Source organism: Bidens hawaiensis, unplaced genomic scaffold (assembly GCF_021521415.1).
Source record: "Bidens hawaiensis isolate Kalapana, Puna unplaced genomic scaffold, B.hawaiensis_p1.1 tig00043518_1, whole genome shotgun sequence".
Lineage (NCBI taxonomy): Eukaryota > Viridiplantae > Streptophyta > Magnoliopsida > Asterales > Asteraceae > Bidens > Bidens hawaiensis.
Window position 1 is genome coordinate 23238 of NW_027505837.1, and position 12672 is coordinate 35909.

Consider the following 12672-nt stretch of genomic DNA (forward strand, 5'->3'; position numbering starts at 1 on the left):
TTAAACGAAAACCGCCAATGATCACCATAACCTTTTACGAACGCTATAACTACCCACACGTACCCTCACTTCGAGCACCTTCACTTTGACCACAATGGAAGAACTACAACCATCTCCATTGATGATCAACAGCACATGCTTCACCATTTACCGAACACTTCAACAAATCGAAGCCGAAATCATTCAGTTCACCAATCTGTTAGAGAATCAATTAAATTTACAACTTTTATTAGAAGTCGTGACTTGAAAACTTGAATACGGAAAATCGGATGTCAACGTCGTGATGGGTTTTGTTGTACGTGATACAAAGAATTATATCAAGAATATTATATATATATATTATATTGTGATAATATATAATGAATTCGGAAGGAAGGCACTGATCCTTTTTCTTAAACTCAACCTCTCAACTTCTTATTCTTATTATTATAATGAAAACATAAAAGGTATTTATAAACCTAACAAACACAATTTGACTAAAACTAGAAAACTAAAAAGATAAACATAAACATTCAAATAAATAAAACTTAAATAATAAAATATTTGAATTTTGATCTCCTCCTTATCCTCCCCATGAGATCAACCTAGCCACCCCTCGGTTTATCTTTAACGAATCGGGATTATAATTATCATTCACCCCCTTAATCTTGATTCGTTCCTTTCAGATCTTCAATCCCGAGCAATTTCCTCATCTCTTCAAACTTTAACTTTGGTAGTTCTTTTGTAAGAATATCCGCCTTTTGTTTCTCTCCACTAATGTGCTCAACTTGGACTTCACCACGTTCAATACATTCACGAATGAAGTGAAATCTAATATTAATATGCTTACTTCTTCCATGAAACACCGGATTCTTCATCAGATCAATAGCGGATCTATTATCCACATGTAAAGTCACCACCTTTTCTTCATGCCCGATCAACTCGCTTAACAATCCCCTTAACCATATAGCTTGACAAGCCGTAGTTGCTGCTGTCATGTACTCAGATTCACATGATGACAAGGCTACGGTTTGTTGTTTTTGTGAGAGCCATGAAATCAATGCACCACCATAATAAAAACGTCATTCCGGTGGTACCTCGTCCATTCGTTTGATCCATACCGTAACTACTATCACAAAAACCAACCAACTCTCTACTACCGCATCCATACGTTAAACCATATCCACTCGTGCCTTGTACGTATCTTAATATATACTTTAGAATCTGCATATGAGATTGTTTCGGTTCTTGCATGAACCTACTAGCAACTCCAACTGAGTAACTCAAATCGGGCCTCGTGTGTGTCAAATACCTTAAGCTACCGATTATCCTTCGATATTCGGTTGCATCAACGGGTTCTCCATCTTCATCTTTCGTCACTTGCAACCGATGTTCCATAGGAAATCGAGTCGGGTTGCATTCGCTTAAACCTACACTCATTAAAATTTTATTAGCATAAGCTTCTTGTTTCAACTTTATCTCATGCTTCTTTTGGGTTACTTCAATGCCCAAATAATAAGATAACATTTCGAGATCTTGCATCTCGAACTCATTCTTCATTTGACTTTTGAATTTCTCAATCTCGGCTTGACTCGAACCAGTCACGATAAGATCATCGACATATACACCAACAATGAGAATGTCGGTTCTCGTATTCCGCTTGTACACCGCAGGTTCTCTTGGACATCGAATAAAATCCAAACCTTTTAACGTTTTGTCGAGTTTTTCGTTCCAAGCTCGCGGTGCTTGGCGAAGACCATATAAAGCCTTTCGTAACTTATAAACCATACCGTGTTTTCCGGGAACTTCAAAACCGCCAGGTTGCTTCATGTACACTTCTTCCTTCAACTCGCCATTTAAGTACGCCGATTTAACGTCCAAATGGTAAACGAACCAACCATAATTCGCTGTAATTGCTAAAATCAAGCGTACGGTTTCCATTATCGCCAACGGGGCAAAAACCTCATCAAAATCTACCCCGTGCTCTTGCACGTACCCCTTCGCGACTAATCTTGTTTTGTACTTTGTTATTGACCCGTCTGCATCATGTTTGGTTTTAAACACCCACTTCAAACCAGTCGCCTTGTGACCTGATGGTAGGTAACATAAGTCCTACGTATTGTTTTGTTCGATTGAGACTAATTCGGATCTCATTGCTTCTCGCCATTTCTTTAAACTCTTTGCCTCTTCAAAGGTAGCTGGCTCTTCATCTAGGAGAAGACATTCTCCTTCGCAGCTCAGGTTCGGTATTTTCTTCCGGTTGGTCTTCAAATTCAGGCACGTTAAGGTTTGTTGGGTCTTCGTTTTCAACTGGAATTTCTTGTTGAACTTCTTCTTGGACATGTTCGATTATAAATTCAAACCATTCAGGTCCGGTTCCGACTTGAAACGAGTCGGTATGTCGAGACCAGTCAAACTTTTGACTTTCTTCGAAACAGACATCCCGGCTCACATAAATACGGTTTTGAGCAGGGTCGTACAACCTATAAGCTTTTGATCCCGGTTCGGTTCCGAGATGTACAACCTCCATACTCCGATCATCTAACTTTTGAAGGTTGACGGTGGGTATCTTCATGTACGTTAAACACCCAAACACTCGTAAGTGTGTTATGTTGGGCTTTCGGCCCATCAAGGCTTCGTAGGGGGTTACCGTCTTCAATGCTTTAGTATGATATGTCTTTTTTCTAACTCCATCTTGGTCGGGAGCATATTCATCTCTGCCCTCCAAACATGAATATTACACTTCATCGATACCCATTTACCAAACTTAAAAATTATTTTTAAACAAAATAATAAAAACATACTGTATAAAATAAAAAAGAGCATGGTCAAATTCTCTCTTACATCTAATTGGTCCAAGAACAAAAACACGGATAGCTATCCGGATACTCTCCTAACAAGCAATCTTAACCGTCCCTTTTTCACTTCATAATCCAACGATCCATTCTCTCTGGCGCTCATTTTCCCCCAAATATTCAAACAAACCCCTTCACATTCACAAACCCTAATAAATACCAAACCCCCAATCACCGATCTCACATCATCCAAACAATCAAACAAATTTGAAATTACAAAAAACGCATCTCTAATTCTCACAAGCGAACAATGGCAAGAACCAAGCAAACAGCTCGCAAATCCACCGGCGGAAAGGCTCCCAGGAAGCAACTGGCAACAAAAGCCGCCCGGAAATCAGCTCCGGCAACGGGAGGAGTGAAGAAGCCGCACAGATTCAGGCCAGGAACGGTGGCGCTGAGAGAGATCCGGAAGTACCAGAAGAGCACGGAGCTGTTGATCCGTAAGCTTCCGTTTCAGAGGCTGGTGAGAGAGATCGCTCAGGACTTCAAGACGGATCTCAGGTTTCAAAGCAGTGCCGTGGCGGCTCTTCAGGAGGCCTCCGAGGCTTACCTGGTAGGCTTGTTTGAAGACACCAATCTGTGTGCCATTCATGCCAAGAGAGTCACTATTATGCCTAAAGATATGCAGTTGGCCAGAAGGATTAGAGGAGAGAGGGCTTAGGTTTATGTTTGTTTGTTTGGCTTGTTACATGTTTCAATCGATTATATTAGTGTATGGTGTTGAATTTTATATTTTAATCGAGTTTAAGTTGGGGGTTATTGTTTCAATACTAAAATTGGAACAATGTTTTGAAAAGGCAATCTCACAATGAAGTATGGTCCGTATGGACCTAGATTTCATTCCAAAGTTATATTTTGTTTTGCACTATATTATCCTCTTGTCTAAGTTGAAAGTGTTTTCCGATTGAAAGTCTCGCTTATCAGAGTGTTGACTAATTATCCATGACTTGAGCAGTGCTATTGGTTTTAAATTAGAGGTGAAAAAAAAACCTAGTTCCAGATCCAACCCGAAGGTTCTTATTTGGAATTGAACCCGATCCTTCTCTACCTGTGGGTACGGATTGGGCTTTTGATTTCTCCTCGAAACTGACCGGGAACCGGAACCGGTGGAACTGGTTCTACTAGTATCTGGTATAAACCCGACCCTATATGAAATCCGAAAAAAACTCGAAAAACCCAGCAAATACCCGACTATACAGGAACTTGTTTTGATTTTTGTTGACAATACCCGGAACCGTTTTTGAGCTAATGTTAGCATGCACAAGCTCCATCTTTATCTTTGTTAACTTTTTTTTTTATCCTTATCAGCTAGGCTATGTGTGGTGGAGGGGCTACAAATTGGGGTGTTTTGCGCCGTGTGGTGCCCAGTCAGCAAGAGGTGAGAATTTGTTTTTAGGATGTAATAAACTCGTAAAATAATATATAAAACATAACTAAAAAAACATATTTGTAACAGATAACTCCTGATAAAATATTTGAAAATATTATTTGTGACCACCGACAATAAAATCCACAGTAACCGATGAGAAATGAAACTTCAAAGACCGTACGTGGACAAGTCAAGCCATCTTTGTTGAACCAATCACCAAATAAACCTGACTATACAAGCCGTGATTTCATTCACATACTTTAATATAATGGGAAATTTTGGGCAAAGACTAGTTTATTTCCGGTGATATTTCTCCGGCGAACCTCCGTTATCTTACGGACACCAACCAACTTCCATTTCGATTTAGAAAGGTATCAATACTGTTAATCGTCTTTACACACATACATGATACATGGCTACTTACAAACACCGACAACTTAGTATAGATGGTGCAGAAGTCCTGAATTTAAATTATTTATATAATTCAAAGTTTCACATGCTTGATGCTCCTACTCTTTTTATAAGATATTTACATGATAAACCTTTTATCTTATACTTTGTTCTTCCGCTCATGTCATGACACCACCAATCCAGATGTTACACCATGTTACAAGTAAAACAATTTAAATGGATAAATTCTTGCAATAAATAAAAGTCGAAAAATTGCTTAAATATTGTATTCTCCGTGAAAGTATATATGTTATTTACTTTAATACAAGCATGACTCACTACGTTATGTGAATCATGTAAATTGTGCTCACTTCCTTGGAGAATGAGTTCGGTGCTGGACATTAGTTTTTATAAGGACTGGATTAGACTTTTCTTAAAAAGAGAAAATGACGTGAATCGTATCTTTCTTGAGGGTGCTTTTGATCAAAGTCACATATTAGCTTTTTGATGTTGGTTGGGTCTTACTTTCATCCAAAAGAACAATCACATCCACCAGAAGTTTGTAAGGCCCAAACGGTCCTATCCTTACAAGTGCAACGTTAGGAAGAATCTAGTTGGAAAATTTGCTGTTAAAAAAATAGTCAAAACAAGTCATTGCTCATGCTGTGAAATGATACTACTTTTTATTTGTTGTTTTCAAGTATAAATTTTATCAATTTTGCTCCAGAGATGTATGAAGAAGTAATAAAATTAATAAACGTTGAGCATTATTGGGGTTCTACCGGGGTTGTGGATTATTGCGGGAGATTTTAATGAGGTTAGAGCAATGTCGGAAAGGAGGAATTCGGAGTTTATAGCTTCGAACGCGGCTGCGTTTATTAAGTTTATAGAGGCGGGCCTTGTGGAGTATCAAATGGGGGGTGGCTTGTTCACGTATGTTTCCGATCACGGGGATAAGTTTAGTAAGCTTGATCAGATGTTGGTCTGTCGGGGATTTATGAACAGGTGGTTAGCGGCGTCGTTGACTGTCCTTGCCAAGGAGTGTTCGGACCATCGTTCGTGGTCCTCTCGGCTGTACTGGTAGACTTTTTAAATTCTGACATAGGGTATTTATTAGATCGAATGTACTTCCGAATAGATCGATTTTGCCGTATCCAAAGACTTTGGTCATTCACCGTTTCGTTTCTTTAATTCATGGTTGCAGCTTCCTGGGTTCGTTGAATTTATTGAGACGGAATGTAGTAAATTTTCGTTTGTGGGCCCAGCCGACTCGGCATTGGCGACAAAACTAAGGTGGTTGAAATCACGTATAAAGGGTTGGTTTACGAGGTATAATAAGACTCTTGAGGGGGAGTAGTTGGAGAAGAAAAAGACAGTGGACTTGAGTAGAAGGCCGAAACACGTCAGTTGCTACAAGAGGAAATGGATGAAAGGGACCGATGTAGATTGTTTATACATGAATATGAAGTTTAGAAACAGAAGGACCTACGACAAAAAGCAAGGGTGCGCTGGGCAAAGGATGGGGATGAAAATTCGAGTTATTTCCATGGTGTGTTAAATGCAAATCTGTCTAATAACAGGCTGCATGGATTGCTTGTTGGGAATAACTGGGTTGAAAATCCTATTATCTTGAAGAATATGACGTTCGATTTTTTTGCAGAGCGGTTTAAGGAGCCGGTTGTATCGAGACCCAGTATAGTATGTCCGGAGTTGTCAGTGTTGAACGAAGAGGAGGCAGAATTCTTGGTTGGGCCATTTACACTGCCAGAGATAAAAACAACAATATGGGAATGTGATGGTGACAGGTCGCCAGACCCCGATGGGTTTAATTTTAAGTTCTTAAGACGGTTTTGGGATTGCTTGGTTGGTGATATTGAAAACGTTTTTAACGAGTTCTATTGTTCGGGTTCATTCAATAATGGATGTTTGCCTTCATTTATCGCCTTGATCCCGAAGGTGAAGGACCCGTCTAGCCTTGGTGATTTTTGTCCGATTAGTCTTATTGGCTGTATCAACAAAATCATATCTAAGGTGTTGGTTAATAGACTGAAAGGGGTAATTGGGAAGTTGATCTCGGAACAACAATCAACGTTTTTGGCGAAAAGGAGTATTTTAGACGAGCCATTAATACTAAACGAATTGGGGGCATGGTTACGAAAGTCGAATAAACGCGGTATGATTTTTAAGGTGGACATAGAAAAAGGCCTACGACTCGTTAAATTGGGGTTTTCTTGACTCCATTCTTTGTCAAATGAATTTCCCCGTCTCGATGGAGGAGTTGGGTCTCGGCAATACTAAACGCTGGTCGGGCGTCTGTATTGGTGAACAGATCACCTACTCGCGAGTTCACATGTTTTCGGGGCCTACGTCAAGGTGACCCGCTATCGCCTATTCTTTTCATTATTGCTATGGAGGCGTCACGGGTATGATGAAACGAGCTATAGAGGTGGGTCTGTTTCGAGGGCTGAACTGTGGGCACAATGGTCCACTTTTATCACATCTCAGTTATGAGTTATGCTGATGATGTAATCTTTATAGGGGAGTGGGAGAAAGAAATTGCACTGAATCTTTATAGAGTATTAAGGTGCTTTTATATGGTGTCGGGTCTAAGAGTAAACCTGGCTAAGTGCAGGCTATTTGGAGTGTGTGTGACTCCGAAGGAAAAATAGGTAATGGCGAACATATTACGATGTCGGGTTAGTAGTTTCCCTTTTAAACACTTGGGCCTACAATTAGGTGGGAACATGAATCTTATTAAGGCGTGGGATCCGGTGGTCGAGATGTTTCAAAATCGGGTGTCGATTTGGAAAGAAAAAAGTTTATCATTTGGGGGCCGACTCATTGCTATTAGGTCGGTGTTGAATGCTCTTCCGACATTTTATTTTTCACTTTTTCGGGCACCCGACGGGGTGATAAAGAAGTTGGATCGGCTAAGGAAAACGTTTTTTGGGGAGGTTCGGACGAGAAGGCAAAAATTAGTTGGGTGGCTTGGCAACGTGTGATTGCCCCTAGGAGTATGGTGGACTTGTTTGGGCTCGTCGCGGGATACAAATTGTGCGTTTTTAGCAAAATGGTGGTGGCGATTTAAAGGGGAAAGGGATAGACTATGGAGAAGGGTAATATGGGCAATACATCACACGTTAAGAGATTGGAAAAGCATTCCGGCTAAGGTATCGGTTCCAGGTTCATGGAAACAGGTTTGGCGTAACACGTCGGATCTGAACTTGATGGGCATTAGATTGGAGTTGTTACTGAGGCAGGTAGTTAAAAGTGGTAACAGATCCCTATTTTGGCTAGACTACTGGGCTGGTGAGGATCTTTTATGTAGAAGGTTCCCATTACTCTTTGCTTTGGGAAGGAATAAGGGTTGTACAGTGGCCAATCGGTTAGTGATGATAGATGATGTCATACCCAGCACATGGAATTGGGTTAGGGATCCAAGATCAGTTAGGGAAGTTGAGGAGCTTAGAGGGTTGCTACAGTTATGTCAGGATGTGGTTTTAGTTGATGGTGACAACTCGGTCAGGTGGGTGTCGGATGATTCTAGTGATTTTTCAGTCACGAGCTGAAAAGAGAAGATAGATATGGCAAGAATTAGTTCTCCTGTTTATGAGATGAAGTGGAATAATTGGGTTTCTGTTAAGGTGGGTTTGCTTGCATGGAGAGCGGAGTTGGATAAGCTCCCGGTGTTAACTTCATTAGCTAGACGGAATGTTGGGGTGGGATCGTTAGATTTTCCGGCTTGTAGTAAAGTGGAAGAGACGACCAAACATATTTTCGTTTCATGTGGATTGGCACAGTCGGTATGACAAGCTATTTCCATTTGGTGTAGTGTACCTAAAGTGTTTGCATTTAGTGTCCGTGATCTCCTTGAATTATATAAATTTACTAAGTTTCCGAAGAGAAAGGCAAAGGCGTTTCACGCAGTATGTATGGCTACCTTATGGTGTTTATGGAAGGCAGGGAATGACATGGTGTTTGGTGGCTTGAAGATTTCGGCTAGAAGTGTGGCGGAGGATGTTAAAGCTCTTAGTTTTCTTTGGGTAAAAAATAGGTCGAGTGGGCTAAGTTTAGTGTGGGATGATTGGGTTAGATTTATTGTCAACTGAGGAGTGTTTGGGACTTTTTTGGGGTCTTGTTTTGTTGTAGATGTGTTGCAGTCTAGTTTCTTACTAGACTTTGTTTTGTTGTATTTGGTTGTGTTGATTGTTTTTAATAAAGTGCTTTTCGTTGGCCGTTCAAAAAAATAAAATAAAATTAATAAATCTTAATCTGATGAGACGGTTATTACTTGACTTATTAGGCACCTTATCAACCACCTAACATTGGTCTTGGATTTGTTTATTAAACTCCCACTGAATTTGGTGTAAAGTGGCTGGAAATTTCATTAGGAAACCAAATACATCTTAAGGCCTTACCTAGCTTCATCCTTCTAAATTGTTTCGGCTTTTATCACAGATTATAAGCTTTTGATTTGGTTTGAATAACCATTTCCTTGGAGGGAGTATACTTATGGATCTTTCCTTGCTGGCCACATATTTCCAACTTCAGAAGGTTCTATCCTCTTGCACCAACATTCCAGACGGATTTCCAGAGTTCGTGTGGAAGTCAATATCCCAGACAGAAATGCAAAATCAGTTCAGTAAACCTATGATGTGGATTGGAATATATATTGCAATAGCTTCTGTTTTCTGCATCCTACCAATGGTGGCTGATCTATTGCACGGTTTCAAAACCAAAACGTTGTGGTTTCCATGTAAATATTTTACCCTGAATGCTGCTTCGCTCACTGTCATAGCTGTTGCAATGAAGCTGCCCGTGGATCTAAATAACTCAATGCCGAATCCTGTGGATCAGGCTGCAAAGCTTGGAAGCATGGCATTTATGTGCATCATGATGGCTAATTTATTACCTTCTCTAGCAACCATGGACAGTAAGGAACTTCTTACAAACATCATAGCTTTAGGTATTCTAGTAATTACCTTGGTTGTGAATGTATGCATTCAGTTAGAAACTGGCGTGGTTACTAATTATAGACATAACTATTACAGTGTTCGAAATTTTTACAATTGGTTGACTGCAATCTTTTATGTGGCTATGCTACTCGTGTTGCTGATGATACATACATGTTCAGCTTTAATGATCCTAAACTCGAAACAAATACTAGAATCCAAATACAAAGCAGGTCATGAAAGTGCTTTGAAGGATCTGGAGTTGCGACAACCAATGGTTGAGAAGTTAAAGCAGCATGTGAGTAACCACTGGATCATGACAGAAACTGGAAGCCCCCAATTTACAACCGTTTGTTCTGCTACAAGATCTGCTTCTGGGGTAATATGTGTTTTAAGCACTCTCCTACATATTATTATTATGCTTCACACAAAAACACATGTGAAGGATTATGGGTCAGATTATAAGTGGTCGGTTTTAGTTATTCTAATAACACAATTTATCGGAGTATTACTCGGTACAATCGCTCCTCTTTCTAGATGTTTTGCATCTCTAAGTTTTTAAGTGTCCATAAAATGGTTTTGGAACCATATTAAGGTGTTTAAAGTAGAGAGCTACTGTACTCGGAAGTTATCTGATTGGAAACAGAGTAGCATACCACCGAAACTCAGTAGCAGCAGATTCAAGATTGTCACCCAGGATCTAAAGGTCCTCGTTTTAAGTCTTTGCATAGGATTTCAGAAGACGATTGTGGTGGTGTGTAAAATGATAGCATTGATCCCAGTTTTCTTTATAATTGGTGTCTTGTGTTGTTTTCATTGCTGGAAGTGGCTAAAGGTCATTTTCGATGCCTCAAATAATGTGTCAGTGGAAGGACCTGGTCAACTACAACATAATAAAGATCTTAGCCAGTATGTTCTGCAACTTCAAGATGATATGGAGCTCGCTGATAAAACATTGACAGACATTTCGAAATCTGTGAACCGTGTGATTGAAAGGGCTGAAAAGCAACAACCTAACAATCTCATGAAGCTTCTAGAGGAATCTAGTGGTTTTGAGAAGTTGGAAAGTATGATGTTCAACGCGCCCCACCTTTAACCAAAGAAAATTATGTTGACTGCTGGAGCTTGTCAATAGTAACCCTGACAACCATCGCCATATCTTTTTCTAACATCCGAAAAACCAAGGTTGATAGGTTGCTAAGGAGTGTTAGCGAAGGTCTTACATATGTCAAACATGTGGAAAAAACGCTCAATGCTACTGATGAGTATGCAACCATTCAAAAGGCTGCTAGAACGTTGTGGCTAGAAGTTGATGTTTACCACACATGGCTTGGAAATAAGTTGTCGAACCCTGCTAATCAACTTAATACACCAAAAGAGGCTGTTCAATGGTTCAATAGCACAGCTGAATACCTTGTCACTAAGAATATGAAAGGTTCCGATGATAGTTCACTCTACACGTCGATTTCTGCCAACTCAATGTACCAGATCACGCAAACCATCCTAGCTTCCCACCATGCCAACATAGACCATGTTAGCCAAGAGGAACTATTTGGGCAATTATCGTCAATGATCTCAGATATATTGGCTGCTTGTCTCACCAACTTACCCCAAGTCATTTTAATGAAATGCCACACGAGTGTCATAGAGAAAAGGGAGGAGAGTGTTCAAACTGCAGCCGAACTTCTTGGTGAGACCATGCAGATAATCAATAGCCTTCAAGATCGTGAGTTGCCAAGTTTGAATCCGGATGAGTTACCGTTTATTGACAAATGGCGTGACTGTTTTTTGCATCCTTCTCCTTAGAACAGTTCATGTTTGCTCCTTTTGTACCTTAACTTCTATTACATAATCAAGCTATCTATATTTTTGTGGGTAAGACATAAATATGTTAAATATGTATTACGTAATCAAGCTAATTTTGTTATAGTGGGAAAGACAGGGTGTACACTAGATTAGTCACTCATAAGTTACTCGTGACTCTCTAAAAGCTCAAATCGAGTTGAGTGTAAACGCGTTCAAGCAAATATTTAATAGAACGCATTGACACATGCTTATTGCCTTATTGTTCACAAAAAGACAATGTTTTTATATTTAAAATAATGTATAACTACACAATGAATTGATTAGGTTGTTTAACACATTAACCACACAAACTAAAAAGGAAAGGCATTGGCATAGTGCCTAATTTGTATGCCAATATTTCAAGAACCCTTTTAACCTACTAAGTCAAGCTTCCATCAAAATTGATACAAAAGATTATTAGTTTCGGATTTCTCAAGCTTCAAAAGTTAACATCACTAAAACAGAGCAGGAACAAGTGGATAAATAACAAAACAACCATAATAATCAAGTTACCAAACCCTGCTTAGCAAGTTGATATGCCAAACGAGATTGTTCATTTTTTTCATAATATAGTTTTGTCAATTATCCTCGGTTGTTACAAACTTTAGTACTAATTACTTTTTTTTTAAATTTTTTTCGGTGTCTAGATTTATAATTTCGATTTTTATTTGACACTTTATTAACCTTAAAAACTAAATCAAATAGATAAACAAAGCTATTGGCTTTAAAATAAACCAAATGAAAACTAAATTGTTTTAAACCATTTATGAGACTTGTCGAAGCATGAAATGAATCTAACCTGATCCATGACGATGTTTCCACGGATTTTGAGATGAACGAACCACGTCTTGATCTTCTTCTTCAGCTGCGCCTGTGACCTGCAATGGTTTTCGGGGGTGTGGAGTTGACTGCTAAGAAATCCTAAGATCTCTTGTTTACAGACACAAAAAGTGGTGGTGGCTCTTATTGAGCATGACCCTCTAACAAGGAGGTGGAGACCTCCTTACATAGAGAGCCTCATGGCCACCATCATGATACCCTAATGGGCCTAGCCCAGTTAGGGTTACCTCCACAAAACCCCCTCAGCCCAATAGCATTGTATTAGTCCGTGTAATAAAATAAGCCAAACATAATAGATTTAGGGTCGTAGAACCGGGTTTTAGTACCATACCCCTACACTAAACAAACCACACACAACCAAATCCAATTCATTAATTTCCCCCAAATCCCAATTCTCTGAAAACAATGGCACCGAAGGCCGAGAAGAAGCCTGCGGCCGAGA

At 39.6% G+C, this 12672-nt stretch overlaps 2 protein-coding genes across 2 annotated transcripts; both read left to right on the forward strand.

The window, feature by feature from the left end:
• The first annotated feature begins 2809 nt into the window (after positions 1-2809).
• On the forward strand, positions 2810-3518 carry LOC143615546 (histone H3.2-like). The gene has a single exon (XM_077088648.1). The coding sequence runs from the start codon at positions 3085-3087 to the stop codon at positions 3493-3495; it is 411 nt and encodes a 136-aa protein (XP_076944763.1). The 5' UTR covers positions 2810-3084; the 3' UTR covers positions 3496-3518.
• A 4659-nt stretch (positions 3519-8177) lies between these two features.
• LOC143615545 (uncharacterized) lies at positions 8178-11351 on the forward strand. Its single transcript, XM_077088647.1, has 5 exons — positions 8178-8396; positions 8487-8636; positions 9145-9924; positions 10141-10612; positions 10681-11351. The coding sequence occupies exons 1-5, from the start codon at positions 8178-8180 to the stop codon at positions 11349-11351; spliced, it is 2292 nt and encodes a 763-aa protein (XP_076944762.1).
• The last annotated feature ends 1321 nt before the right edge of the window (positions 11352-12672 follow it).

Coding starts and splice junctions, on each gene's coding strand:
- LOC143615545 (XM_077088647.1), top strand. CDS start 8,178: ATGGCAAGAATTAGTTCTCCTGTTTATGAGATGAAGTGGAATAATTGG. Junction 8,637..9,144: donor AAGCTCTTAGTTTTCTTTGG/GTAAAAAATAGG, acceptor TTCCAACTTCAG/AAGGTTCTATCCTCTTGCAC. Junction 9,925..10,140: donor CTACAAGATCTGCTTCTGGG/GTAATATGTGTT, acceptor AACCATATTAAG/GTGTTTAAAGTAGAGAGCTA.
- LOC143615546 (XM_077088648.1), top strand. CDS start 3,085: ATGGCAAGAACCAAGCAAACAGCTCGCAAATCCACCGGCGGAAAGGCT.